We start from the raw sequence: 27,042 nt of genomic DNA, 5'->3' as shown, positions 1-27,042 counted from the left end.
AAATACTACATACATGTATATTTATAATTAAAATATTACAAACATATATTTATATATAATTAAATATATAAATACATACATAAATATATAAATTTATGCATGTGTATAATTAAACACATAAATATATATAGATACAATAAAATCGATCTAATTAAATGAATTATATATATATATATATAATTAAAAATATAAGTACATGAATTTAATTGAATATATAAATGCATATATATATAATGTAACGCCCATAATTTAAAAGGAAATAAAATTATAAATTGAATACGGAAGTGAAATAATAGAGTTAGGGTTTACATTCATTACACAATAGTTTAAAATACCTAATAGGAATATGAAAATGTCATTTCTAAAAGAACAAACAAAAATCAATAAAATAAACGAAAAATAAACAACTGAACACCTTATAATGATCTTCACTAGCTTTTGAAGAAGTTCGGGTAGTGAACTATTCACAATGTAATGACTCCGAAAATTTCAAATGAAATAAATTATAAATTTAGTACGGAAGCAAAAATAAATAGTTAGGGTTTACATTCTTTACATGATAACTGAAAGTACCAAATAGAGTTTAGGAGAATAACCATTCTAAAAAAATAATTAATAATCAAATAAATAAATTAAAAGTAAACAAATTGAACGTCATATTCGCAACTCTTTTGTGGATCGGGCTCTGAATCCTGGTCCTCTTGATCTGAAATGGTTAATGAAAGAATGAGTTATACTAGTCTAGTAAAAATATCACGCTACTCACCGAAATAAAAATAAAGGTTGATAGAAATCATAAAAATAACTAATGGAGCTCTTAATTAAGCAAATTCGTTTATCATAAATAAAATCATTTATCATCTACTTACCGTAACGAGATTTACAAAAGCAACCTATAGAGTCAATACATGATATATATCATAATTTCATATGCAATCGGTAGGAATAACAATTTTTTATTTTATCAGCCTATTAGTATCTATGGGAGTTCATAGGGATGTCCCCACTACACGTGAACCATTTCCTTTAACATTTTTAATTAACAGGTCGTCTCCATATCTCGTCCGGTATGAGCGTCAAATTACTAAATCTCGACACCCCATCCGGTATGAACGCTAAATTATCAAATTTCAATATCTCATCCGGTATGAGGGTGAAATGGGTCGTCCTCATATCTTGTCCGGTATGAATGCCAAATTACCAAACGTCGATACCCCGTATGGTATGAGACAATGTTTATGATAGGGTTCCCTATGTATCCGGTTTGTCCACCATCTCTCAATATATCTAGTAATGTTGTTGCTTCATCCATTCACTTAATCAAACAATTTTCCATTTACCTTTAATTTTAAGTTTTTCAATTCAACCGTGATCATATAAAATAAACAAAACATACATCAAAGGAATACAATCGCATCACAGTTTTCCAATTTAACTGTAATCACATAAGGAAAGCAACACGTGCATTCAAAACTATAAAATCAATCAATCAGGTATCATCATGCATTTAAATTATAAAATCAATTAACACGACCAACAGTGAATAACTTATGGTTCTGACTCCATTAGTAACTTGTAATTAATTATGGATATTTTTTAAATTATACAAAATACCGTATTATTTTTAATTAGATTTCAATTCTATAACAGAGAATAAGGTGCGGGATTCTTACTCAAATTGATGTCCGAAATGCTAAATGTTTTGTTGCGCCTACTGGCGGTCCCTAGATTCCCTAAATTTTTCTTCGGGAATTAAAACACACTTCAAGTACCTATAAATATAAAATCAGCATTAGAAACTCTTTTTGGCCAATTCCAGAACTTCGGAACTCCGACCGTCGCGCTCCAACGACGACACCGCCGCCCGCAACAGTGGTTTGCCTTGGGTCGGCTGTTTTCGATCAATTTTGATCAAATTCAGCCGGTTTTTGTATCAATTCCTGTGAAAAAATACATTAAGGAGTTTTGGTTGGCCCAAAAAATTAAAAAATCGAAAGTTACTAGCAGTGGAGTTCTCCGGCGCGGTGGCTCTGCTGGCTTACCTTTGCGATTGGGTGTTTTGCTTCGGTCGATCTGTAGAGAAGGAAACGGTAATTATAATGGTGGAAGAATTACACATAACGGGAATCGAAAAAGACCTCGTCAGATGTGGTTTTTACAATTTCTCACAGTAGCATCGCCAGACTTTGCTCGTGATTTTCAGTCAATTCGTCAGTCCTTTTGCTCTGATTTGGCCATGGAATGTTTAAAATCGAATTTTGAGTAAAATTTTTTTTTTACTTCTTTTAGCGGTTGGAAGTGGCTCCAGCGCGATGGGGGGCGGCGGGCGGCTTCCTTCCCAGTGACTGGCTCTTTTTCTTCGGCGGGGGGTGTATAGCGACTAGGGTTAGGGTTTGGTGTGAAGAGAGTTATTTATATACGTCCCCTTTTAATATGAACTGTCCATTACGTTTGATCTGAACCGTCCGATCACGATTAAATAGGGAGTGAATCTGAACCGTTCATCGTGATTTAATCTGTACCGTTTATCATGATTTAATGTGTACCGTCCGATCGCATTTAAATAGAAAGTAGATCTGGATCATCCGATCGCGTCTGGGGAGGGAACGGATCCGGACCGTCCGTGCGTGCGAGAACGAATCTAGACCGTTCGATCGTGGGCATGCATATCACCTGTGTGTCAGCGTCCTTTGCCACGCTGCATGCTCCAATTTATTGGGGCTGCTGACTGGGCGTCCTACGTATCACAATTTTTTAAAATTACATTTTGACCTTAATTTCTGAATTTTTTTTCAAAAATACATCCAGAACTCAAATTTTCACCCATTTTTTTAAATTTTTTTTCAATTTCATCATCCATTTAATTTTCTCCATTTTTACATTAAATAATAATTAAAAAAATAAAATTTAAATTATATATATTAATTTGAATATTAAAAATTAAATTCTGGGTATTACAAATAAAATTAGATAATTTGTTAGTGAGTTTAAGTAAATAAATAAATATTGAAAGCCATATAAAACTCATTTAGCCGGTATCACCGATAGACAGATATATGTGTAGTCTTTTGACGTGTGACTATAGTGAACCTTACTCGTGGTTACGGCTTTAGCCAGACATGGCAAAGCGATAAGTACTGTGAAATTATGAACTGTATACTGTATACTGTGAACTAAACTGTAACGTGTTCACGTTGTATGATGGATCCTTATTGCTTTTATTGATACCAATAGAAATGATATTGTGCAATAAAACTATTTTTAATAGGATATAAACTGATAAAAATGAATAAGAAGTCATATGTAAAGTTTATTGATATTAAAATATTGAATTAATATTTACTGAACTGTTTACTGCTTAAATTATAATACTAAATACTGAATTATGATATTTATTGAACTATTTATGCCTTGAATTACGATACTGAAATAATAAATTTGAATGTTTACTGAATAAACTAATTTAAAAGATTTGGTGAATGAATTAGAGTGTAAATATCACGTATTTTTTAAATTAAAGAGAAATATATTTTGAATTCTCTATGTCAGTAGTTTTATATTTTCAACTAATTTGAATAGATTACCTTATTATTTGTTAGTACTTATATGCTTACTGAATATGTTAAGTTCATCATACTTATTATTATTATTTTTTTCATATTAGAATAATCAGAATCCTGCTTCTGAACAGTAAGAGATTTACTTTGAGATCGTTTAATTTATATTTTAATTCAAACAATACTTAAGATTAATTATTCATTTCGTAGTAACTTTTATTTTAGAGTTTATAAATGTCTCGTAAATATTAGATATTTTGAGCTAAATACGCAAGATATATAATTTTATTATTTTAAAATTTATTACGCAAAATATTCTTATAGATTATTTTGTATACAATAAGAACTCTATATGAAAGTTCGGAATGTTACTGTAACGGCCCCGGAAATATTAAAATGAAATGAGTATTTAAATATATCAAATGCGGAAGCGAGATCAAAATTTCAGTTAACATCCCTTACACGAAAAACAAAAAACGTACTTAAAATATAAAAGATTAAACTAACTAAGAGAGAAACTCGAAAATAAAACTATGAGTATGACTACAGAGTCTCTAGGCATCCCCTTCGTCGTCCTCCTGCGGAACGGGCTCGGGAACCATGTCTTCCTGATCTGAAATGGTTAAATAAGGAGTGAGCTACACTAGCCCAGTAAGAACATCACGATATCTCACCGTCACGGAGGTAAAGGTGGGTAGAAAAACACAAAAAGACCAATGGAGCATAATTTACAATAAACTCGTTTATTAACATGAAAACCTTCACCATCCACTTACCTCGGTGGAATTTATGAAAACAATATAAGAAAAATAATAACATTATCATAATCATGGAATAATATAAGCTGTAAAACATAACACTTATCACGCCTCTTGTAATTCAATCATTGTACAACATATTTTTTTCTCATTTACCAGCCTACTAGTATCCGTGGGGGTCCATAGGGGTTCCGCTACCCGTTAACCTTTAACATTCATAATCAGTTTCCAGGGCCGTCCCCATACCCCGTCCGGTATGGGCGCCAAAACCATGAACCTCAATACCCCGTCCGGTATGAGGGTGAAACGGGCCGTCCCCATACCCCCTCCGGTATGGGCGCCAAAACCATAAACCTCAATACCCCGTCCGGTATGATGGTGAAACGGGCCGTCCCCATACCCCGTCCGATATGGGTGCCAAAACCATAAGATCTCCATACCCCGTCCGGCATGTGAGACCACAATCCCGGTAGGGTTCCCTACGGACCTGGTCCGTCCACCATCTCCCAGGATATCTAGTTAGGCTGACCCTCATAATACAATTATCAGTCTACACAATCTTTCATTTTCCTTTTCCTCAGTCAGCATCATCAATTCACATACAAACAAGCAAAACAGTAATTCATGCCGAACAGACAACATACAGTATCAGTTTTTCAGTCATTCAACCCATGATTAATAAAAACGTAGTATTTGCACACAAATCTGTAAAATGAACACATCAAACCTCATTTTGCATTTAAAGCTGTAAACAGGCTAAATAACAGTAAATCACCAATCACACTAGACTCGGGCTCCATTAGCCACCTTAAGCAATTTCACACATTCGTTAATTCAAGAAATACCGTTTTATCATTTTGAACTTTAATACCGTGATAGGAAATAGGGTGAGGGGTCCTTACTTGTTTTCGGGATCCGAATACGATTCACAGTGCGCCTGCAGGCCGTCCCTAATTTTCCCTGAATTTTTCCCGGGGAACTGAAACACACTAATAGTACCTGCACGTGTTCCAAAAAAAATCCAAATTAGGCCCAGGGCCCCTTTCGGACCAAATCGCAACTCCGGCACGGCGGCTCCGCCGTGCTCCAGCGACGGCGCCGCCGCTGGCGGCGGCGAGTCGCCTCGGGTTGGCTGTTTTCGGACACACTCGCATTGGTCCTTGTCAGAAAACAACCCTAGGGCCCTCGGGGGGCCAAAAATCACGGAAAAGCGGAGCTTACCGGCGGCGGCGCTCTCGGGTACGGCGGCTCTCCGGCGAGGTTCGTGTTTTGGTGATTCGGCTTCGGTCAACCTGTAGAGAAAAGAATGGTGATCACGGTGATATAAAAATTGCATCGAACGGAGGCCGGGAAGGACCTCGTCGGAGGCAAAAACCGAGAGGGGCGCGGCGGCGCCGCTGGGTTTCGGCCGCGTATTCCGACCGTTTGGCCGGGATTTCGGCCTCAATTTGGCCATAGGAGGAAACAGCGGAGAAAAACGAGTCGAGGGTATGAAATTTACCTCGATCGGCGGTCGGAAATTTCCCCGGTGCGGCGGCGGGTGGCGGCGGTCGGCCTCTGGTTCGTCTTCTCCGGCGAGCGGCGGGCGGCTAGGGTTTGTGGTCTGGTGTGGGGGTTCTATTTATAACCCCTTGCCTTTTGATCACAGCCGTTCATTTCGTTTTAATCTGGGCCGTTCATTTTTGATTGAATCTGGGCCGTCCGTGCGATTGAATCTGGGCCGTCCGATCGCGCGATTGATCTGGGCCGTCGGATCGCACCCACGCGGATCGCCAACGTGGCTCCTTTCGGAGTGACGCGGTCTTGCCACGTGGCAGGCCCCGGTTGGCCGGGACTGCTGACCGGGCCTGCTGACGTGGCTGCTGACGTGGCCCCCCCCCCCCCCCCCCCCCCCTTTTTTTTTTTTTTTCCTCCTTTCCGGGTGCTACAGTTACAATAGTAGTTGTGTGTCTAATATTTTTTTTTCTTATTAATGTGACTTAATTCTATAATCTGATAATATTATGGAATAAATTATGATATTTTATTTTTATAAGAGTTTACAACTTTATCGGTAATGTACTTTTATTTCATCATATAATAAAGTTTTTTTTATCTTACAAGTAGATGTAGGCATACTTGTCCAACTACGTTAAATTTTTTATTTTTTCTCTTATTTTACTGTTTACTTTGTGTGGTTATGTGTATATTATAGATTTTATTTTCTCAGCTGTATCATATTTCATCTAAAAACCTTAGAATATCTATTACTAGATTTATGAATTTTTTGTACCAAATTATGTTTCCAATAGGATTGGTAATGACTTCAAATTATTTTTAAGTTTATTATTTATGTATAATTTTTACTTGCATCATATGGTTGTGATACCACCTTAGTAATTTTTTTTTACCCTTTTCTCTTTACTCGAGTTTATTATTTTTCTCCATTTTCTTCATTCCCAGTGTGCTCTATAAAGCTTTAGATATTTTTAAAGAAAATTTGGGAAGAATTTTTGTCATTTTATTTATTTCACTTGCTGAAGGTAAAACGAATAAAATCTCAAACTCTTAATAGTACTCTTTAATAAGACTTCTTAAAACCTAATAAATAATTGAACATTAGAAAGCTTGTTATTCTATTCAATTTACTTGGACAATCATTGCCCTCCAAGTTATTTTGTCAATTACAAATTAAGCATAATCAATGGACTTCACTACTGCTAAACAAGATTTTTTATAGGTGACTTGAAGAAGAGAGACTGAAACCCTAGAAACACATGCATTATTGGCTGTTTAAACGTGCATTTGGTGCATATCAGAGCAAGTTACAAAAGTTCTTTTTTATATGAGATAAATCTATGCATGTTATTAAAAAAAAATATGCAGTTCAACGGGTTCAATAATTGTATTATTATCGGTTTTTAATAATATTTAAAACTTTATGATTTTAGATCACGTTGAGGGCGAAGAAGATGGAGAAGACAATAACCTCCCTGGATAAAGGATATTGGGTAAAAAAAAAATTACTGACATGAACACTGATGTGACGATAATGTCATAAAATTTAAACGAAGTGATGAATCACTTGATATAGCGCTTGCTACCTCAGCAATTATCAGATATGTTTAGTAAACAATGAAAATTTTAATTAATTTTAAAAAATACAAAGAAAATTTAGAAGTAAAAAAATAGTTCATCATGAATTTTGTGATGTTATTGTATAATGCATGCGGATATTTCAATCTTTTAATTAAATTTAAAAATTTGAGACTATTAAAATATCAAATAGCATAGATGGATCTAATGGAGATGAGAAACTTTGATTGTTTTTTAGAAGTACTGAGTAAAATTTTCAAAAAAAAAAGTAATTTATAGAAAATTATGAACATATTTTTGTATTATATAAAAAAATAATACAAAAATAATATATATATATATATTATATACATATCATAAACTTCTCTCTTTCTCTCTCTATATATAGATGGATTATATTTGACTCTCTCTCTCTCTCTCCATACATAACTTCTCAGCTTTAAGGATGAACATTTTTTAATCTGAAAAAAAAAAAAAAAACTCAACTAGATGGATATATATTAAATATATAAATAATATATACGTCGTTTCATAAAAATTAAAATATAAATAATATATTTGAAAATTAAATTTTTAAAGCAAATTTAGATCGTTTGGTCCAAGACGTAAATATTAATAATTTTTTAATATTAGTTGAAGATTTAACATATAAAAAAAAAAAAAAAATGACATTGATAACATACAAAATCATTGTGTTATAGTTTTTTATTTTTATTTTATAAATTAATATTTGCATCGATTGGGCCCAAAATTTCACTGGGAAACCTCAGACACAATCTTCTATGTGTTTATTGGGCTTCTATCAAACCAAAAAGAGAAGCCAACTTAGGAAAGATAATGCTTTGCCATAATAATGGCCTGCAAAATAATTACTCCTTGGTTTAATCAAATCATCAAATTAAGAGCGTAATTAGTTTGTTAATCATTTTGATTATTTTATTTTAAATATTTAGCAAATTATATATAAATATCACAAAATTTAGAGAATATAAATAAATAAATAAATAAAACCCAAAATTAGGAAGGGTTTAACCAGGGTTTTCTTTTTCTTTTTTCAATATATTTTTCCCTTACCCTGCTCCTACCCTACTCACCCGTCAGTGGTCAGCAGTCACTCACTCTCCAATCTCCATCACTTCACTCGCTCTATTTTCGCTTCTCTCAAAACATGAGCTCACTGAGTCAACAACTCGAGCCATGACTCAGGCACAACACAAACCCCAACGCCATCGTCACTCCACCTGCCATCGCCACCCAACTTCCAAACCTATTACCGGCTTCTGCGCTACGTGTCTCTGCGAACGCCTCGCCGGGATAGAAAACCAGTCTCCTTCTTCTTCCTCCTCCTCCGCCGTTCCCGCCGCCGCCATTAACGCCTCGCTTCGCCTTCGACGCACTAAGTCTTGCTCCGGCGGAAACCCTGAGGAAGGTGACGTTTTTTCCGCTGTCTCCGAGCAGCCGCGCCGGAGATCCTGTGATGCTAGGGCACACAACACACTCCATGACCTCTTCTCCGTAGACGACGAGAGAAAAAGGAACACGATCCGGAAGCCTCGGGTTTCGGATTTGGGGCTTGAGTTTCCGGAGAATGTCGAGGATGAGGAAAGGGGGAAAGAAGAAATCAGGTCTGCTAATAAGAGTAAGGAGAGGCTCGTGGTTGAAGACTTCGAGGATGGAGCTGACTTGAAGACAATGAAGGAGTTCATAGATCTCGAATGGGGAAAACGTACCAAGAAGAGCACCAGCAGAGATTTCAAAGAAATTGCTTCGGTGTTAGGAAAAAAAGTCAAGAAATGGACGCAAAGGCAAAAGTACAAGAAAACCGATGAAATACACAATGGGGGATATGTTGGCGGGAGGCGATTGAGAGAGACCAAGTCGGAGGTCGGCGAATACGGACTCGGCCGGAGATCTTGCGACACGGATCCGAGGTTGTCCGTTGATGCCGGGAGGATTTCAGTTGATGATTCGCGGTTTTCGCTTGATGAGCCCAGAGCTTCTTGGGATGGGTGTTTGGCTGGCAAGAACTATCCTCGGCTCACGCCGATGGATTCGGTTGAGGAAGACGTTAAGGCAACGCCTGTAAATTTTGATGCTGGTAAAGAAGAGGAGGGTGATGAGAAGCAGAAAAGTCCCGGTGGATCAGCTCAAACGAGAGACTATTACGCGGATCCGTTGTCGTTGCACCGGCGGAGAAGGAGCTTTGATCGCTCGAATTCAGTCAAGAGAGGTTTGCTGGAGGTTGATGAAGTGAAGGCAATATCCAATGCAAAGGTATCCCCTGAGACAGTCGGATTGTTCCATGGAGCAAAACTGCTGGTCACAGAGAAAGAGTTGAGGGATTCCAATTGGTATTCCCTTAAAGATTATGGATCAGAGAGTATAGATTCTGCTTCAAAAGCTGTTGGGTATGCTGGTAATGAGGTTAGTGAAAAAGGGTTGTTCAGCTTCAAGAATTCAAAAATGAGTCGCAGTGTCTGGAAAATCTGGGGTTTGATGCAGAAGAAAAGTGAAAGCAAGTGTAGGGATGATGAAGAAAAGCCTGTTCCAGGAAATGTGGTTGAGGGTTCATTAGCTGAGTCTCTGCAAAAGCTAAGGAGTGTGGCTAATGGAGAACCCAACGGCAGTGTTAGGCAGAAGCTTATCCGCAGCTACAGCATCAGCGCAAGGAACTCCTGTGATGGATTATTTAACAGCATTAATAGCAGCATTGAAGGTGGCAGGAGTTCCTGCGACGGATTGTACCATGGAGTGATTGGTGTCGAGGTCAAAGGTGATAGTGTGAAGAGGAAAGACAACCTTTTGCTACAGAGGAACCGGAGCTCGAGGTATTCTCCTAATAATCTTGATAATAATGGGCTGTTAAGGTTCTATTTGACACCATTGAGGAGCTATAGGAGAAGCCAATCTGGGAAAAGTAGGCTAAAGAACTAAAATTCTATAGGAGGGATTGTCATGTAACTGTTCATCTACTTGTTATCCCACTGAATATTATGCTGTAATTAATGTGTTTCTCCTTGTTATTCCATAGATAAAAAGCACATTATAATGTTCTGTCTTTATTTGCTTTCTTTCACATGTTTTTCTAATAATGCATCAATGAGAATCAGATTAGAATTTTGTTACTGTCTTTTCTTTTACACTGGAAAATGTTTGGGCGAGGTAGCATATCTGTATTTGCTAAAAATAAGATCCTCTCATTTATATTTGTTTAGGATTGTCTATTGCTGTTTCAGATTCATCTATAATATCAAGTTTGGAAGTGTGGAGATAATTTGTTTTTTGGCTGTGAATATCTTGGAAATCACTTTTAATTGATTAGTGATTGCCATCTAATGTAAGAATGAAATGTAAGTAATTACTTGAAAATTTCAGGTCTTAAACAGGATTAGCAAAAAGGGTAAATTACACATATGTTGCTCAGAGTATATTCCTTACTCGAAAATAGAAGTTTCTGTTTTGGTCACTCTGGTCAGTTGGGTGTTGCTAAGTCATATATCAATTTAATCACTCTGTTACCAAGTATTAAATTAGACTGGTAAATATCATCTTTAGAGTCAAAGTATCACTCAGGATGATGTTGTACGTTATCTACCCACATAATGATCAGGCAAACTTTGGTATGCAATTGGTTATACATGGACAGTGCAATTGTGGATAAGCCATAATGCCCCTGAGGCACCGCAGTGGCATCCGGTGTAACCATTCCACTAGCTATACGTGCCTGGTCAATAAGCGGGTGAGTAATTAGGCTGTAGCAATTGTTTTTGCTACATCAGCATTCTCATGGGCGATAATCAACTACTTCCCTGATTTTAGATGTTTGATTTAGTAATTGGTGGCAAAATCAGAGCTATGTAATAACTCTGGTGATTAGAAGAGAAAGTTAAACTTGGATAGTGAAAATGAATCTCATTCTATAACCTATTCTGAAATAACCTCTAAATATTTATTGCATTATTTACCATCAGAAGCCTTGGCAACAAAGTAGATTTAAAATTTAGAAATCATAAACCCAATGAATCTCAGAAAGTAGATTTAAGATACTATTCATATACTATCAACGTTTCAGGAATCTCAGAAAGGTATTAGATCTGTCAACTTTGTCAATTTTAGTTTGTTGATTTTTGACAAGAGAAGTAATTGGGAAACTTGATGTTCTAACTCATGGCAAGATAGCTTCATGGGTATTGTCTGGTTCCCGTCATAGCGTAAATTAATGGTTGATGAAGTTTTTGAACCTTAGGTGTCTGGTCTCCATCACACTTACGTTGCCATGTGTAATGGGGTGCTTGAAGTTTCCTTCTTCGCTTTTTTGTTATTTTCTCACACCTTCAATGAATAATCCTTACCTAGTGGAAATGTTACACTTAATAGATTGTATTATTGAGTTGTTATAATCTCGTGTGTGATACTGTCTATTATCTCTTTCTAGAAACTGGGAAAACGTGTGGCTGGCCTTCATACATTTGTCTTGAACTGGGTCTATTTAAGTGGGGTACCCTACAAGCCTTATGTTTGGTCTTTATTGCATGAAAATATACATTTGAGGTTGGATGTCATCTAGCAAAGACTTCTTTGTTACATTTCCTTTAGTGCCAGCAAAACATATCCAGCTCCTTTAAAGGAATTGCCTAGACATCATTTGTTTTGTTTTTAACTGCAGATATTTTTCTGTTTGAAACTAGGTGACTGCAAATCTGAAAAGCATAAGTAGACCATTAAACGAAAAATTCCTTTACAATATATAAAACTCTAGGCTTTATTATATACTGTTTCTATTAACACAAAAAATCCACCTTTTCCTCCAAAGTTATTTTAGTTTTAACAGTCTGTTAAAAAATGAAAGTCTGACTCTTAATTCCTCAACATTTCCGTATCACCGAGAAATTATTGTGCAGTCTGCGACTATAAATGGTGAATCTGGTCCTTGAAATTTCATTGATTCATCTTATTTGTTGGAAACCTATGTGTGGTTTTCTAACAAAAAGCTGAGATGATCCAATGACAATTAAGGGTGAGTAAATTTTTCCAGAAGGACTAGTGAAATTTCAAGAGCAAACCGCATTACTTGTAGTTCAGGACTACAAATAATTTCTCCAGTAAAAAGAAATCTTTTGTGCACGTTTATCCAATCATTTATGCTTCCACCATTTTACTTCCTCTGCTATGAGGTAGATATTGAAGTTACTGATTATAGCAAGGGCTCTGCCATATTATTGCTAGAACTGAATTTTTCAGGTTACATACAGTTTTGAAATATTTTATGGCATATTAAGCCCTTGGAGCTGAATGATAGTGTTATAGAAGATGTCGGATTCATATCCGGGTTATTCTCATCTGTTATCGAAAATAAAAAGACAAAAAAAGAGAGGCAAATGTGATTCTGGAAATAACATGTTTGGAAACCTAATAAATCGCTAAGAAGCTTCGGGAATATTGCCAATAATTGATTCTAGTAAGTTATTTTATCCCTTGGGTGAACTTGGAATGGTATAGTTTTCTTCATAGGATCCCTCAGCTTCTTCAGAGGATCAATTGGGGCCTAGAATGGTATCCTACAAAGGAGACAGCTTCTACAAATTTATGTCCTGTGTCACTTGGTTTGATTCTCTGTTGTGCAGAGATTTCTCCATACATATTTTCTTCAAAAGTTCTTCAAAAGTTTTCATCTTGTTTCTTTTTTTTTCTACTGTTACCATGATACCTATTTAACAAGTTCAGTTTTAGTATGCGGGTTATCTGTGAAGAGCAAATATGAAGATCTATTTAGTTTAATTAAGAGTGAGAATTACATTATAATTATAAGGTTTTACTCAAATTAATCTCTAATTTCTTTGGCTATTTTGATGGTTTTTTAATTATTTAAGGTAAAATTGACATTGTTTGAGAAAACATATCTGACATAAAGAAAAAGATAATAATCTAGAACATAATAATTTTATATTGAATGACAAAAATCAAATTACTGGGGATTGAATTCTCTTTCTTTTGAAAAAAAAAAAACAATAGTGTTAACCTAAATAGAACAAATATAAGTTTAACTCTCTTATTAAATATACATCTTAAAGCACACGGTTAAAGCTATTTTATACAATCTGCATTTAGCTGCAAATATAATCCTAGATAGAACAAATATAAATTTAGCTCTCTTACTAAGTATTCATCTTATAGCACACAGTTAAAGCTATTTATACAATCTGCATTTAGCTAATTCTAGATGGGATATTTCATGGTTAAATTCAAAAGAGTAAGGGGAGAGGAGGATGATGATGATAATGACAAAGCCTCCTCCTCTCCACCCATTTCTCAATCAACAAGATTCAATAATTTCTGCCTCTCAAGATTATCTGATGAAGACAGTCATGATTGATTTAACAATAGCTCCAACAGTACCAACAAATTCCTTGTCAAAACATATTCAGACTCTGTCTCACTCTCCAAACTTTTATGCTTCTCTTGCTAGTCCCACAAGTTTTATTCAATGTCCAGGGTAGATTTCAATGAGGCTAACTGATTCAACTTGAGGGATAATTTGACTGTAGTACTTTCTAGTGTAATAAATAGTGGATAGGACTCTCTTAATCAATAAAAATCTATATCTATTTCATAAACATGTGAGTGCCTCAAATAAAAATTTGAGGCTAAAATATGAAGCTGAAAAAGATAAGGAATCGTATTACATTATATTCTAACCAAAAATCACATGGTAATTTGTAAAGTAACACAATTAAGTGATTATTAAGGTGATCTATATTTTATACTGTGAGTTTTAAATTATTGTTGATTAAAAATATTTACTAAAAAATTATTTGATATTTGATAAAAATAACTGTAAAACGTGTTGCGTCAAAAAATTAAAAACTTTGTATTTGGTGAAATTGATTTTAAGTGTAAATTTATAATAAAAATCAAACCTATTTTCTAAAATTTACAATTGTAACTTTTGGTTCTAATGTTATCAAAACCAAATTTTGACTTTAACTATTGCCAAAAGCACTTTGTATTTCATCTATTTAGTTATAAAAGTGTTTTTAAAACATAAAAAGTCACAACCAAAAACTGTAACAAATAAGACCTAAATATATAACTCACTGAATTTTCATACTTTATTGATGTGGTATAAAGATTCGCATATAATTTTTTTATTGTGCAGCATGGAAATGAGCAGGCAAGCATCGACAAAGTAAAACAATGAAGTAATGATAAATTTTTTAGTTCAGATAGCATATTAATATATAACTCAAAAACATATAATGGTAGGTTAAAGAACCAAACTGATATATTTACATATCCTAATTCTTGATCAACTAATAGATAGATATATAAGCTACTACATATTCTGATTCTTGGGCAACATGGATCTGGAAGTAATATCTGTTATTGTATTGTAAAAGAAAAATTTATCTAATTGGTTATATAATGAATGGACCCAATAAATTACTCACCGAAGCAAAAGTACAATCATGTAGCATGCATCCAGTAAATAACATATCAAAGGGATATCCAAGTTTGACAATCAAGCAAGAGACTACCTGTCTTAGAGACAAATCATATCATATATGAAACATAAAACACCAATAATCTTAAGCTATATTCTGAACTAGCTTTCCACAACACAGCTTTCCCATGAAACTGCTTCTCAATTCAATCATACGAGATTCATTTATGATTATCAGAAACAACATATCTGTATATAACCCATGTTTTATAAAGACCTATATAATGCACCATTCATGAACAAAAAATAAGAAGAAAAAAGAGCAGTGTTTGATGAGAAAAGGAAAGAAAAAAAAACTGTCATTCAACATCATACCCTTTCTCCTGGAGCTCAGAGATGACCTCATTCCTCATCCTTACCCACAACTTCTGTGCTTCCTGCTCCAACTTCTTGTTCTCCAACTCCTTCTGGTAATTATACGAGTCTTTGTCAGACTCCATGATCCCTTTGGGACCAATAGAAGTGCCAATCATGCCTCCCTTTGCGACGAACTCTTCCATGGCCTCCGCGTCACCTGGGTAAGGAAACTCTCGCCGCTCGTAAAGGTGGGCTAGTTCTCTCTCCTCCTTTGGTCTAGGCTTCAGAGTCCACCAACCCAATGGTGATGTCTCGTTGTAGACCCATGCTACTCCGAACAGCGTGTATGTGCAGAGTAGCGCCTTGCCCACTTGCTTCCAGAAGTAGTAATCTTCTTTTCCCAATCCTATCTTCTTCAAATATTTCTGGGCATTTAATGATTTCATCAACTGAAGTCCTGAAACCGAATTTTTCTAAAGACAATTCAGATTGAAGAAAAGACTTTATCTTGCTTCATTCAGGAATTTCATCGAACAGTTTCAGGGTGCTCTTTAAAAGAGCTAAAAACGAAAGATATTAATGATAAAAGTAACGAAACTTCCCAAAAAGAAGACAAATAGTAACCCGAGAATCATATGAATTTTCATGGTGAGAAGGCTTTTGATGTACAACAATAAATTCCTTTTACCTGTTTTGGCTTCCTGATACCGTTTGCGAATCATTCTGAACTAGGCGATGAGAAGAAATAAGAGAGGAGAGACTCAGAGTTCAGGACTCCAGCAAACAGAAATTAAACCCCAGGGAAAAGGAAACGTGAAACTACACCGTTTTACGTGTATTTTTTGGTTTCTAAAATATTTGATAAAAAGTATAATATGAAAAACTTGAGAATTCATTTTGGTAATTTAGCTTCAAACAAATTAAATTTTAAACTAGATCCCTGTCGTGCAATGTACGAGTTATAATTTTAAAAATTAATTATATAATATATTTAATTAAAATTAAATTATATTTTTATATTTAAAAGTTATTAAGTGTATAAGTCGTAATTAATTACAAATAAAATTTTATTTTTATATTTAAAAAATTCAAATGGATAAAAATTATGTTATAAATGAAAAATCATACCATTTTTTTTTCATACAGCAAAAATAAAATAATATATTTTTTTGACAACTTGAAATAGATAAATTTTATTGTTAATATGTTGTACATATTTTAATTAAGATAATTTAATTATTATAAAATATTTTTTTATTTAAATACGTCATAATTCATCGTAATTAAATTCATGAATTATTCTAAATTTTTAAAATAGGATTAAAAAATCTCAAGTTTGATATTGAATTTATACTCGTTACGATAATACATTTAGATTAAACATACAAATATTAATATTTTCAAGATTAAAATATCCGCAAACATGAACTCCCTTCTTAATAGACAATAACAGTAGTTGTACACAAATACATATATATTGCCAAAGAAAATGATGTTTAAACCTATATTTATAGCTTCTTCAACAATTAGAGATTATAGAAATGAAGAATAACACCCAATCAACGAAGTGTTCCTAGAGGCCTTTTATATGTATACCACCTAGAAATCAATATAAAAATTCCCAAATTGATGACACTAAGCACTGCCAACAGCCAGAAGAAGTTATAGACATGGCCATGATTCAAATTATCTGGTATCCAACCAAGCTTCCCATTTCTAGTACTCACTGCAGTAACAATTGTTACTAGCAAAGAGCTTAAGTAGCTGCCGAGCGCCACTGTGGTGAGCGATAAAGCTGAGCAGAAACTCCTCATCGCATCCGGAGCCTGCTCGTAGAAAAACTCAAGTTGTCCGATGAATGTGAAGACCTCAGCACATCCAATGATGAAGTACTGAGGGACTTGCCAGAAGATTGATAATGGCATCTCTTTAAGATCATAGTAATTGTGTTTTCTCACTATTTTAAGCCTTATGATCTCAAGAATTGCTGCAGCCACTACAGAAAATATTGATATGAATAGGCCAATTCCCATTCTTTGTAGCTGTGTTAGACCATTTTTATGGCCTGTGAACTTTCTCGTTATGGGGACGATGATTCTGTCGTAAACCGGAACCCAGAAGATTACGCTGAGGGTGTCGAAAATCGAGAGGGATGCTGGTGGGATTCTAAAGTTCGAGTTGCCTACACGAGTGTCCATTCGCTCACCTTGGAGTGGGAATAAGTTACCCATTTGACTATAAACTGCAGAGAATATTATACCCGTTGCCCATACAGGAAGTAATCTGATTATAGCCTTTAGCTCCTCAATTTGTGTGACTGTGCAAAGTCTCCATGGATCTACCGAGCTTCTTTTATTGTCCAATTGGATTTCAACGGCTGCCTTGTCGAAAAAACTAGAAATTACAAACAAAAATGAGAAATTTAATTATGTAAATCATTATTTTAAATTTGATATTTTTAAATTGTATATAATTTATACATTAACGAATCATATATGTTTTCGTTATAAATTAGATACTAACCTTAAATCTTTAGTGTGATCAATCTTCCGACTTCCTGGAATATTAGATTCAGAATCTGCAGTCTCATATAGAAGGGACTTATCAGCAGGCACTTCAATTTTGTATTTCCTAAGGGAAGCGACCACAACTTGACAAAGGCGAGTTACAGGGCTGCCTCCGGGCTTCTGATTCCGATACAGTCGAGTACCCGAAAAGAAACTTACAATAGCAATTGCCATGGCGATAGCAGGAATCCCGAATCCCCATCCCCAACTCACATTGTCTTGAACCCAAACGAGCACGGAAGCAGCGATAAGTGCACCGATGTTTATGGAGAAATAAAACCAATTGAAGAATGAGCCCTTGTGTTTTTTCTCAGTTTCATCTGTGTCATCAAACTGGTCTGCTCCATAAGATGAGACACAAGGCTTGATCCCTCCTGTGCCTAAAGCTATAAGGTAAAGTGCTACAAAGAATACTGCAGTTTGTGTGCTTGTTGGGTCCTTACAATTTTCTTTCGAGTAACATACAGGCCTTATACCATGAACAGATGCCGATAATGCCAATAGCGTCATGCCCTGCACGAATTTACGAATTTTGATAATTACGTTACACTTGTAAATTAATAATAATATAATTAATTTTTTAATTATGACACAAGAAAACGAACAATTTGACTCAAACCAACAATTTCATATAAAAAAACGAAAGTTTAATTTACAAACACATAAATAATCGAGAAACATATAATAATTCAATATCATATGACACTTGTACATCAATAACAATACAATTAACTTTTTAGCAACTGACACAAAATAAAATGCATAGTTTAACTTAAACCAACAATTTCATAAAAAAAAAATAAAAATTGAACTTACAAAGATATAAATGATCGAGAAATAGGCAATAGTTCAATATCAGATGAAACTTATACACTAATAACAATACAATCAACTTTTTAATAACGATACAAAAAAATATAAAATCTTATTCGGGATCAATAATATCATAGAGAAAAATAAAAAGTCAACTTACAAAGACATAAATGATCGAAAAACAGGCGATAGTCCAGTATCTTCCAAGATAAGCATCAGCCAGAAATGCCCCAATTAGTGGTGTGAGATAACATGTTCCTCCCCAATTCAAGTTATTTCTACTAGCAGTAGCAGTCGACTGATTCAGTCTATGCTTGAAATACAACACTAGATTGGTGCTCATCCCGTAAAAAGCCAACCGTTCTGAACACTCGTTTCCTATAAATCGAGTTCGGTATAATTTTTAATTTCATGCAGAAAAAACAAAAAAAAAACAGGTAATTGAAATTTAGTCTTTTATTTTTTTAATTTAGAAGAAATTAATACCAGTACCTATAATATAAGGGCAGGCTTTCCAGGTCCCAGTTGTCTTCTTGTTAGCCGGATTACCTTTGTAATCAACTGTTCCATCTTTTGTGTAGGTATCGTCTTCTTCCATGGCTTCCCAGAGAAAAAAATATTTTCTTTTCTACCAAACAAAATCTTGGAAATCAAGAGACAATTCTACAGTCATAGTTGAAGAAGAGAGAAAGAGAGAGAGCCAAGGAGATATAACCCAGCTTCTGGAAATATAGACAATAGTAAGTATCGTTGAGTTTAAAGGGATCCTCCATTAACATATGCATATGTGGGTGTACGTATTATATGTATATACTGTCTTTTGGCTTCTTTGTTATATATTTCATCAAATATTTTTTATTTTTATACATACAATCTAATTATAAATAATTAATATTATATGACTGACAAATAATTAAAATTTAAAACTAATTGATCGATATTTGTTACTGTCTGGCATTTCCGTGACGTTTTATTATTAATAAACTTAATTTATTAGCATCCAATAATTAATTCTCATAATTTTTTTAATTATACGTTTAAAAATATTTTTTTAAAAAAAATTTCAGTATTATGAGAAAATGTATATAATATAATTAAGAATTAATTCAGTTGATTCTTATCACGGTACAATTCAAATATTAAAATTTTGAATGCCTCACCCCGAGATAAGAAGTATTTTTAACATTGTCTAATTAAAACTTTATTTTGATATACAAAACCATTCACGATCTATTATAAAAAAATAATAATAATAAACATATTAATCATTTAATTAAATAATTATTTAATTAATTCTAGATTAATGGTACTCCAATTTGAATATATATATGTGTGTATATATTTATTGGCTTAATAAATTAATTAATCAATTGATTAATCAGAATGATTAGTGATAAGTGTGAACGTAATAATAGTCCACTTCCTCTGCTTTGAATTATACTCCGAAATGTTTTATTACAAAAAAGAATATATATTTACTAATTATTTGTTAATTCCTATTCGTGATTTCATACTCGATGTTGAGCGTCGTTTTATTGGGGCATGCTTGTCGTTTTGCGACATGTCTCTTTTAGCACACCCTGTAAGGTGGAATATCCTCGACGTTAACAAGATTCCACTGGATCACACCAAGACTGCAGCTATGAATGTAATATATGGATTCTGAATTTGATCCTGGATCAATTTTAATATTTTAAAGTATGTAAAAAAAATTATTTTTAAATTAATTTATTTTAATTCAATGTGAATTTATAAAAAAAATTAAGTTATGCATGAAATCGAAAATAATTTTAGAAAAAAGTGATAAAACTTTGGATTCGGGAGGTGTTTTTTTAAAAAAATTAAAAAATATGGGTCAGAGTGCAAATAGAAAAATTTGTGCCACGTAAGATCGCCTAATCAGAAATTCTGACGAATTGGAGTACACTACGTGGTAAAACACGCTGACGTCGGTACCACACGGGATGCCATGCTAGCGATCCTGTACTCCACGATTGAACGGCGCAAGATCGATCCCGCGCGCGTGGACAACTCGGATTTGTTCTCCATTTAAATGCAATTGGACGGTTAAGATCAAATCGCGATGGACGGTTCAGATTTATTTTTTCTTCAAACGCGATTGGACGGTGAAGATCAAATCGCGATGGACAGTCCAGATTCATTTTCTCCTTAGACGAGATCAGACGGACAAGATTGATCGCGATGGATGCCCAGATCAAAGCAGAATGGGTATAAAAAATTTGCATCACATGGAAACCCAAACCTTAGCCGTCAGCTCCCACCGAAGAAGAAAAATCAGACACCGGATAAGGAAGCTGACTGTCGACCGCCACTATACCGGAGCCACCGCTGACAACCAAAAGAGGTAAAAAATTTTCATATCCACTCGGAATTTGATTCCAAGCACCCCCATGACCAAATCAGAGTAAAAGGGACGGCGGATGAGCCAAAAACTGCGAGCGAAGCTCGGCAGAGCAGCCGCGGCCAAGGTACCAAAACCTCTCAATGAGCTCCTTTTCGATTTTCGTTTCACGCAATTTTTTGATCATTGTATTCACCGTCCTTTTCTATGCATATTGGCCCAAGAAAGAATCTCAGCCGTAAAGGAGAAGCGGCGGAGCCGCCGCACCCGAAGACCCCCCCACCGATGAGTTCGGTTTTCTATGGTATTTCGGCTAACTGAGGCCCCTGACGTATTTTTTTGTAGGGATACAACCAAAACTGCCCAAAAATCGGCCAAAATCGACCAAAACTGGCTAGGCTGAGGCGAACTGCTGCCGTGGACGCCAAAACCGGCACCAGAGCACGGCGTAACCACCGTGCCGAAACTCCAAAATTGGTCGTAATAGATTTTGGACATCGATTTTGGATTTTTATGATATTTTTTAGGTATGTGACAAGTGTTTGGATTTCGCATGGATAATTCAAGAAATTTGGTACCCGTTAGGAAGTATAGTAGGCAGCGAAACATCCCAAAACACCGATTTATGTAAGGATCTCTCACCTTTTTCTCAGTTACAAAAAATTGAGGCTTAATAATTAATAATTGTGTGTTTTTATGAAAAATTAGATAATCTTAAAAATAACTACAAGTCACTAGTAGAGCTGGAACCGATTAGTTCACGATCGTTTTGATTTCCTTTTCATTTTCCTGTATTGCCTATATTTATTTATTATTATACTGTACATAACTCAATTGATGGTTTTTAGGATCTTTTTTGTGATCCGGTTATTTGTTTTCCTTGCATTGTGTGCCGGTATTTCGGTCATTGATTATTTAGTTGTGTTAAACGATATTGTTGTTTAAATAAACTGTGAGTATAAAATGAGATATGATTATTGCGTGGTTAATTGTTATACTGATGAAAATCCGTGTGGGAAAGACTTATTGGGTACCCAAGAAAGGGAGGACAGGTCCGGTACATAGGGAACCCTACAGTGAACGTTATCTCAGTCGGACGGCTCTGAGAAGTTTCTTACTAGTAAGGTTTGGTAGATATGGTTCACCCTCATACCGAACAAAGTATCGATGTGGTGGAATATTTGGCGCTCATTATCGGACGAGGTATGGGAACAACTGGTTAATTGTTTAATTAGATATTGGGAACACGAGTAGAAAGATATTCCTATGGACCCCAGTGGTACTGGTAAGCGAGTAAAAATGTAAAATGATCGTTTTTTATTATCTTATATGTGACAAATAGTAGTGCATGAATATGAATTTTCATAAGTTATTGTTAGGAAAGACTTGTTATACAAGTATGGGATAAATGACTTTATTTACAGTAAATGTATTTTCATTAAATTAAGTGTTTCATTTGTTGTTTTTTTTATTTTTATCAATCTTCAGTTATTCGTATCTATGATTAACGTGATATTCTTACTGGACTTGTGTAGTTCACCATTTCATTAATCATTTCAGATCAAAATGACCAAAATTCAGATCTCGATCGGCAAGAGAGTTATGAATAGTTCATCACTCAGACTCCCTTCAAAAGCTAATGAAAGTCGTCCTAAGATTTCTCAGCTATTTACTTTTTTTATTTCTTTAATTTCTGTTTGTTCTTTTAAAATGGACAATCCGGTAATTCTATTGAGCATTCTAAATTTTTATGTAAGTAATGTGAACTCTAAATTTATTATTTCGTCTTCCGCATTTAATTTAGAAATATTTCACCTTCCGGGTCTTTACAACGAATTTTCATAAAAAAATAAAATAAAATAAGGAAATTTGCATTTAATTATTTTTAATTGAAAATAAGTGTGATTTTAAAATGAATTCCACAATATTTCTAAATTTATTCTTAACATATGTCAAGTAACTTTTTAATTTTCAATTGTGTTATTGAATAAATCTTTAAAGAGATTATAACGGATACAACTATAATTCGATTATTTATTTTTTAAAATTAATGATAATTGTAGCTATTCGATCGTGACATGATTTTTTTAAATATTTTTAAAATTTTAAAAAAAATATTTATACAAAGATTCATCGCGACAAAAAAGATCATGATAATCCCAAGATTAATTACTTCATTTATGAATTTCATAGTAATAGAAATACATGTTGTACCGAAACATAATTTGTAACTTGCTATCCTCTACGAAAAAGATGATTCATTCGCATCAACATAAAAGCCCAACTACATTACATTGCCAGAATCCATGTTGTATATTTGAAAGAGGCTGACCTCATTACTTTTATGGTACAATCATCTTCCCGCATAATCTCCTATTTTCTTCCCTATAAATTTTAATCTTAATAAAAATGTTAGTTTTTACTGTTCATATGTTATGATATAAATTCGTTATGTATAGATCATGAGATTCCATAGATACAGAGCCAATTCTAACATACTTATTAGAGAGTCTCATTGGCATACCTCCGGTGGGAATTGAACCTAGGAATTCGCCAATTGTTGGGTGCTTTATAAATCAAACATAAAACTTCATACGACGAAAAGAGAATTTTTATGGTCCTTAATACTCATTATGTCTAGCCTTAAATATACGGGGTATTCACTCTACCGATATCTCAAATTAACGATGGGTTCTGTTTGGCTCTAATTTAAATCTTCGTTTTAATTACTTACTTATAAGTTCATAATTATATTCTTAAATTTGATTTTATTTTTTAAATAATAAAGTGTCTATTTTACTATTAAAATAAGATCTGGGCCAAAATTAAATCTTTACACTCTTAAACTCGAACCTAAAATATCTGGCCTTTATTCTAAGGGGACCGGTTGGATTTTCAAACAAGTTTTAAAAAAACCAAGAGAGCCCATATTTTTCAGGCCCAATTTTTTTTTTTTTCATATTATTATAACATCAGACCTCTCACGCACGTGTATTGTTATATATACAAATCGTATATACGTACATAAATATGGAGTACCCAATTATTTAATTTGAACGTTCAGAAAAATAATAAATAAAACATATATTAAATTATTTGTTAGATATATTTATATGAATAATAATTAAAAATAAATAAATAATTATCGAGGTACGCACGCTTACCGGTTACCGGACAGCACCAGTTACCAGTACCCCTCAAATCTCAATCCAAATTTGTCGGACTTTTTGACTTTTTTATTTTTTGGGAGAAAAAATTAAAAATGAAAAAGAATCTTTCCATAAATAGAAACAAAATGTTGGTGTCGCAACAAAAAACCTAATCAATAATAATAATAATTATTATTATAATATTTATTTTTGGGTGATATAAACTTTTCATGAATCTCTAGAATAGCCATCCTTCTCACACTTGCCCTACTTTCTTGATCCATCAAAGGGTCAATACACCTATACATTTATTATTATTATAATAATAGGTCAATACACCTATACATTTAGTAGTATTATTATTATTGAAAATTTAAGGAGAATAAAAGACAAGTAAAAGAGACGTAAAGGGGAAGAAGAATTAATTGAAAAATGGAATTAAATTATTTTATTTAGTGAAGTTGGAATCCGAGTTGTATTCTCAAGAAATATAAAATTGGATCCCGATTTTTTTAATAGAAATTCTGTCTATTAATAATTTAATTTTAAAACAAATTAATTTAATTATTTTGAATTATTTTATTATTTAATTCTCATTTTAATCTAATAGAATTCGACATTTCGTATACGTAAAAAAAAATATAAAACAGATTTATAATTATATTTATTTATTCGATTTTGTAATATATTTTGTAAATTTTTATTGGCAAAAGTTTTTATTTATAAGATATTCATTTATGTAATATTTTATGGTATGTATGTATGTATGTATATTTGTCATTTTATTGTTTGAGAAAAGGAAAAATAAAAATAAAAAATAAAAAAAAGAATTGGCATGCGGGATCTCTTTTTATGTGGTGTCATATATTAATTTATAATTAACAGCTAAAAACAAACTTGTCTTTAATTTTTTTAATCTTCATGTTCCCCATGATTTATATAATTATATGCATTCATATAATTATACACACACACACACACACACATATATATATATATATATATATATAACATGCCAAATGCAGCGACATATAGGGAAAACATGTCGTGTTAAATTGAGTGAATCAAATGCAACAATATTAATAATATTTTATTTTATTTTTCTTTAAATAGCTTTTAGAATGTTATAATTTCAATCTCAACCTATGTTTTAATAAATAATTTCAATTAATATTTATATAATGAGTCAATTATTTTGTTAAATAATAATTAACTTAGTTAATCCTTAATATTTATTGAGTTCGAAGTAGAATTAACTGCATAATTATTCTTTAAATCATCCTTATCTAATTTTTATCTCTTAAACTTTTAAAAATAAAATTATTTATTTAAATATCGACAAACGATAAAATTCTTTTTTTTAAACATTTTCATTTAAATATTTATACCCAATAATTTATATAAAAATAAATAAAAAAGTTAATCATTTTTCTTAACGTATAATCAATTATAGATTCGATTTAGATATATTTTTGTATTTATACTCATTATAAAATTGTATCGTAATTAATATATATATATATATAATTAGTGAAATATATATAATTGTGCTAAAAGATTTTAAAAGAATTTATTAACTATAAGATATTATAAATTCGAGGTTGATTGTATTTTTTTCATTTGTCCTTGTTAAAGGATGTATTGTAATTAATGTGTGTGTATGTATGTATGTATATATATATATATATATTATATTTTTGTTAAAAACTAAATAAATAAAAAAGATCAATAATTAAATTTTTTTTTTTTTGGTGGGAAGACAAAGTGAAAAAAATATTTTTTTTTTTTTTAAATTTTTTTAAAAAAAAAAAAAAAAAAAGAGAGTAATAATTGAGTGTCTGTCCGTCCAATTGAAGAACAAGTTGTTGTTGAACAGAAGTGTAGTGTTCGAGTCTGAAAATGACAGAAGAAAGAAAGGGCATGGTTGGGATGGGCAATTAAGACATTTCACAACGTCGTCGTATTAAATAGACACGTTGTCGTATTGATGATTGAGAGTGCGAGATTCGAGGTGCCCCCCCAATAAAAGATGATGGAATGGTGGCCTACCCATCAGCCCACACCTCCGGTCAACAATAACTTGTAACATGTTTCATGTGACAATAAAAGCTTACTGTCAAAAATGTCAATTGCCTCTTTTTTATTTCATACACATATATATATATACATACATATATACCCACATTCATATTTTGCACATAAATAATATTTACTTGGTTCATAATTGAAAATTAAACAAATTTACATCTTAGATTAAATGTGGTATGCAAACTCTACCTTGTATTGAAGAAAATAAAAAACAAATAAAATAATTAATTTTACTATTATATAATTTAACCTATTTAAATTTTAATAAGAATACATGAATATCAATTCATAATAAATAAATATTTTTATTATAAATTATATTGACATAATAAATAGTAGAACGATTATTAATCTATCAAATCAATAAAATTATTCGACAACTGCCAATTACAAATATTATATATATATATTTAGCAATTATATGATTGCAACATTATCGTTAGTTACTATTATAAGAATCATTTCGATACATAATTATTTTTTTTTGTAAAACATACAAAATTATTTACTCTCTGTAAAAATTTTATGAATTTCTCTATTTTTTTTCTACATTTATTTACTTATTTGATGTTAAAATAACAATGATATATATAAACTACCTACTTATTCATCTTAATATGTTTACATAATACATGAAAACTTATTTGTTAACTATCAATCATTAAGTTCACCAACATTTTTGCCACTTATTAGAAGTGTAAACCAACAATATATGGCTAATAGACATATAATATTAAAATGTAAAGTTTATTATTTTCTTTGTGTATTACGAGTTTATAAAGTCATCGTCTTATAATATTTAATTTATTAATATATTAATTAAGTTACAATAATTAAATTATACTTAATTTTAAATAATTTATTTTACTTTTTGA

General features: G+C 32.9%; 3 protein-coding genes across 3 annotated transcripts; 1 reads left to right on the top strand and 2 right to left on the bottom strand.

The window, feature by feature from the left end:
• The first annotated feature begins 8,453 nt into the window (after positions 1-8,453).
• Positions 8,454-10,515, top strand: LOC110810044 (protein OCTOPUS-like). The gene has a single exon (XM_022036084.2). The coding sequence runs from the start codon at positions 8,588-8,590 to the stop codon at positions 10,322-10,324; it is 1,737 nt and encodes a 578-aa protein (XP_021891776.1). The 5' UTR covers positions 8,454-8,587; the 3' UTR covers positions 10,325-10,515.
• A 4,514-nt stretch (positions 10,516-15,029) lies between these two features.
• Positions 15,030-16,036, bottom strand: LOC110810035 (homeobox prospero protein). Its single transcript, XM_022036068.2, has 2 exons — positions 15,877-16,036; positions 15,030-15,645 (listed from the first exon to the last, which is right to left on the bottom strand). The coding sequence occupies exons 1-2, from the start codon at positions 15,908-15,910 to the stop codon at positions 15,191-15,193; spliced, it is 489 nt and encodes a 162-aa protein (XP_021891760.1). The 5' UTR covers positions 15,911-16,036; the 3' UTR covers positions 15,030-15,190.
• A 570-nt stretch (positions 16,037-16,606) lies between these two features.
• LOC110810046 (protein NRT1/ PTR FAMILY 8.1-like) lies at positions 16,607-19,360 on the bottom strand. The gene is made up of 4 exons (XM_022036085.2): positions 19,061-19,360; positions 18,729-18,946; positions 17,712-18,268; positions 16,607-17,582 (listed from the first exon to the last, which is right to left on the bottom strand). The coding sequence occupies exons 1-4, from the start codon at positions 19,164-19,166 to the stop codon at positions 16,748-16,750; spliced, it is 1,716 nt and encodes a 571-aa protein (XP_021891777.1). The 5' UTR covers positions 19,167-19,360; the 3' UTR covers positions 16,607-16,747.
• Positions 19,361-27,042: the final 7,682 nt, after the last annotated feature.

This window comes from Carica papaya, chromosome 2 (assembly GCF_054855325.1).
Source record: "Carica papaya isolate Zhongbai chromosome 2, ASM5485532v1, whole genome shotgun sequence".
Taxonomy (NCBI): Eukaryota; Viridiplantae; Streptophyta; class Magnoliopsida; order Brassicales; family Caricaceae; genus Carica; species Carica papaya.
The sequence above is the reverse complement of the archived record's forward strand: the minus strand, read 5'-3'. Positions and strand labels throughout refer to the sequence as shown.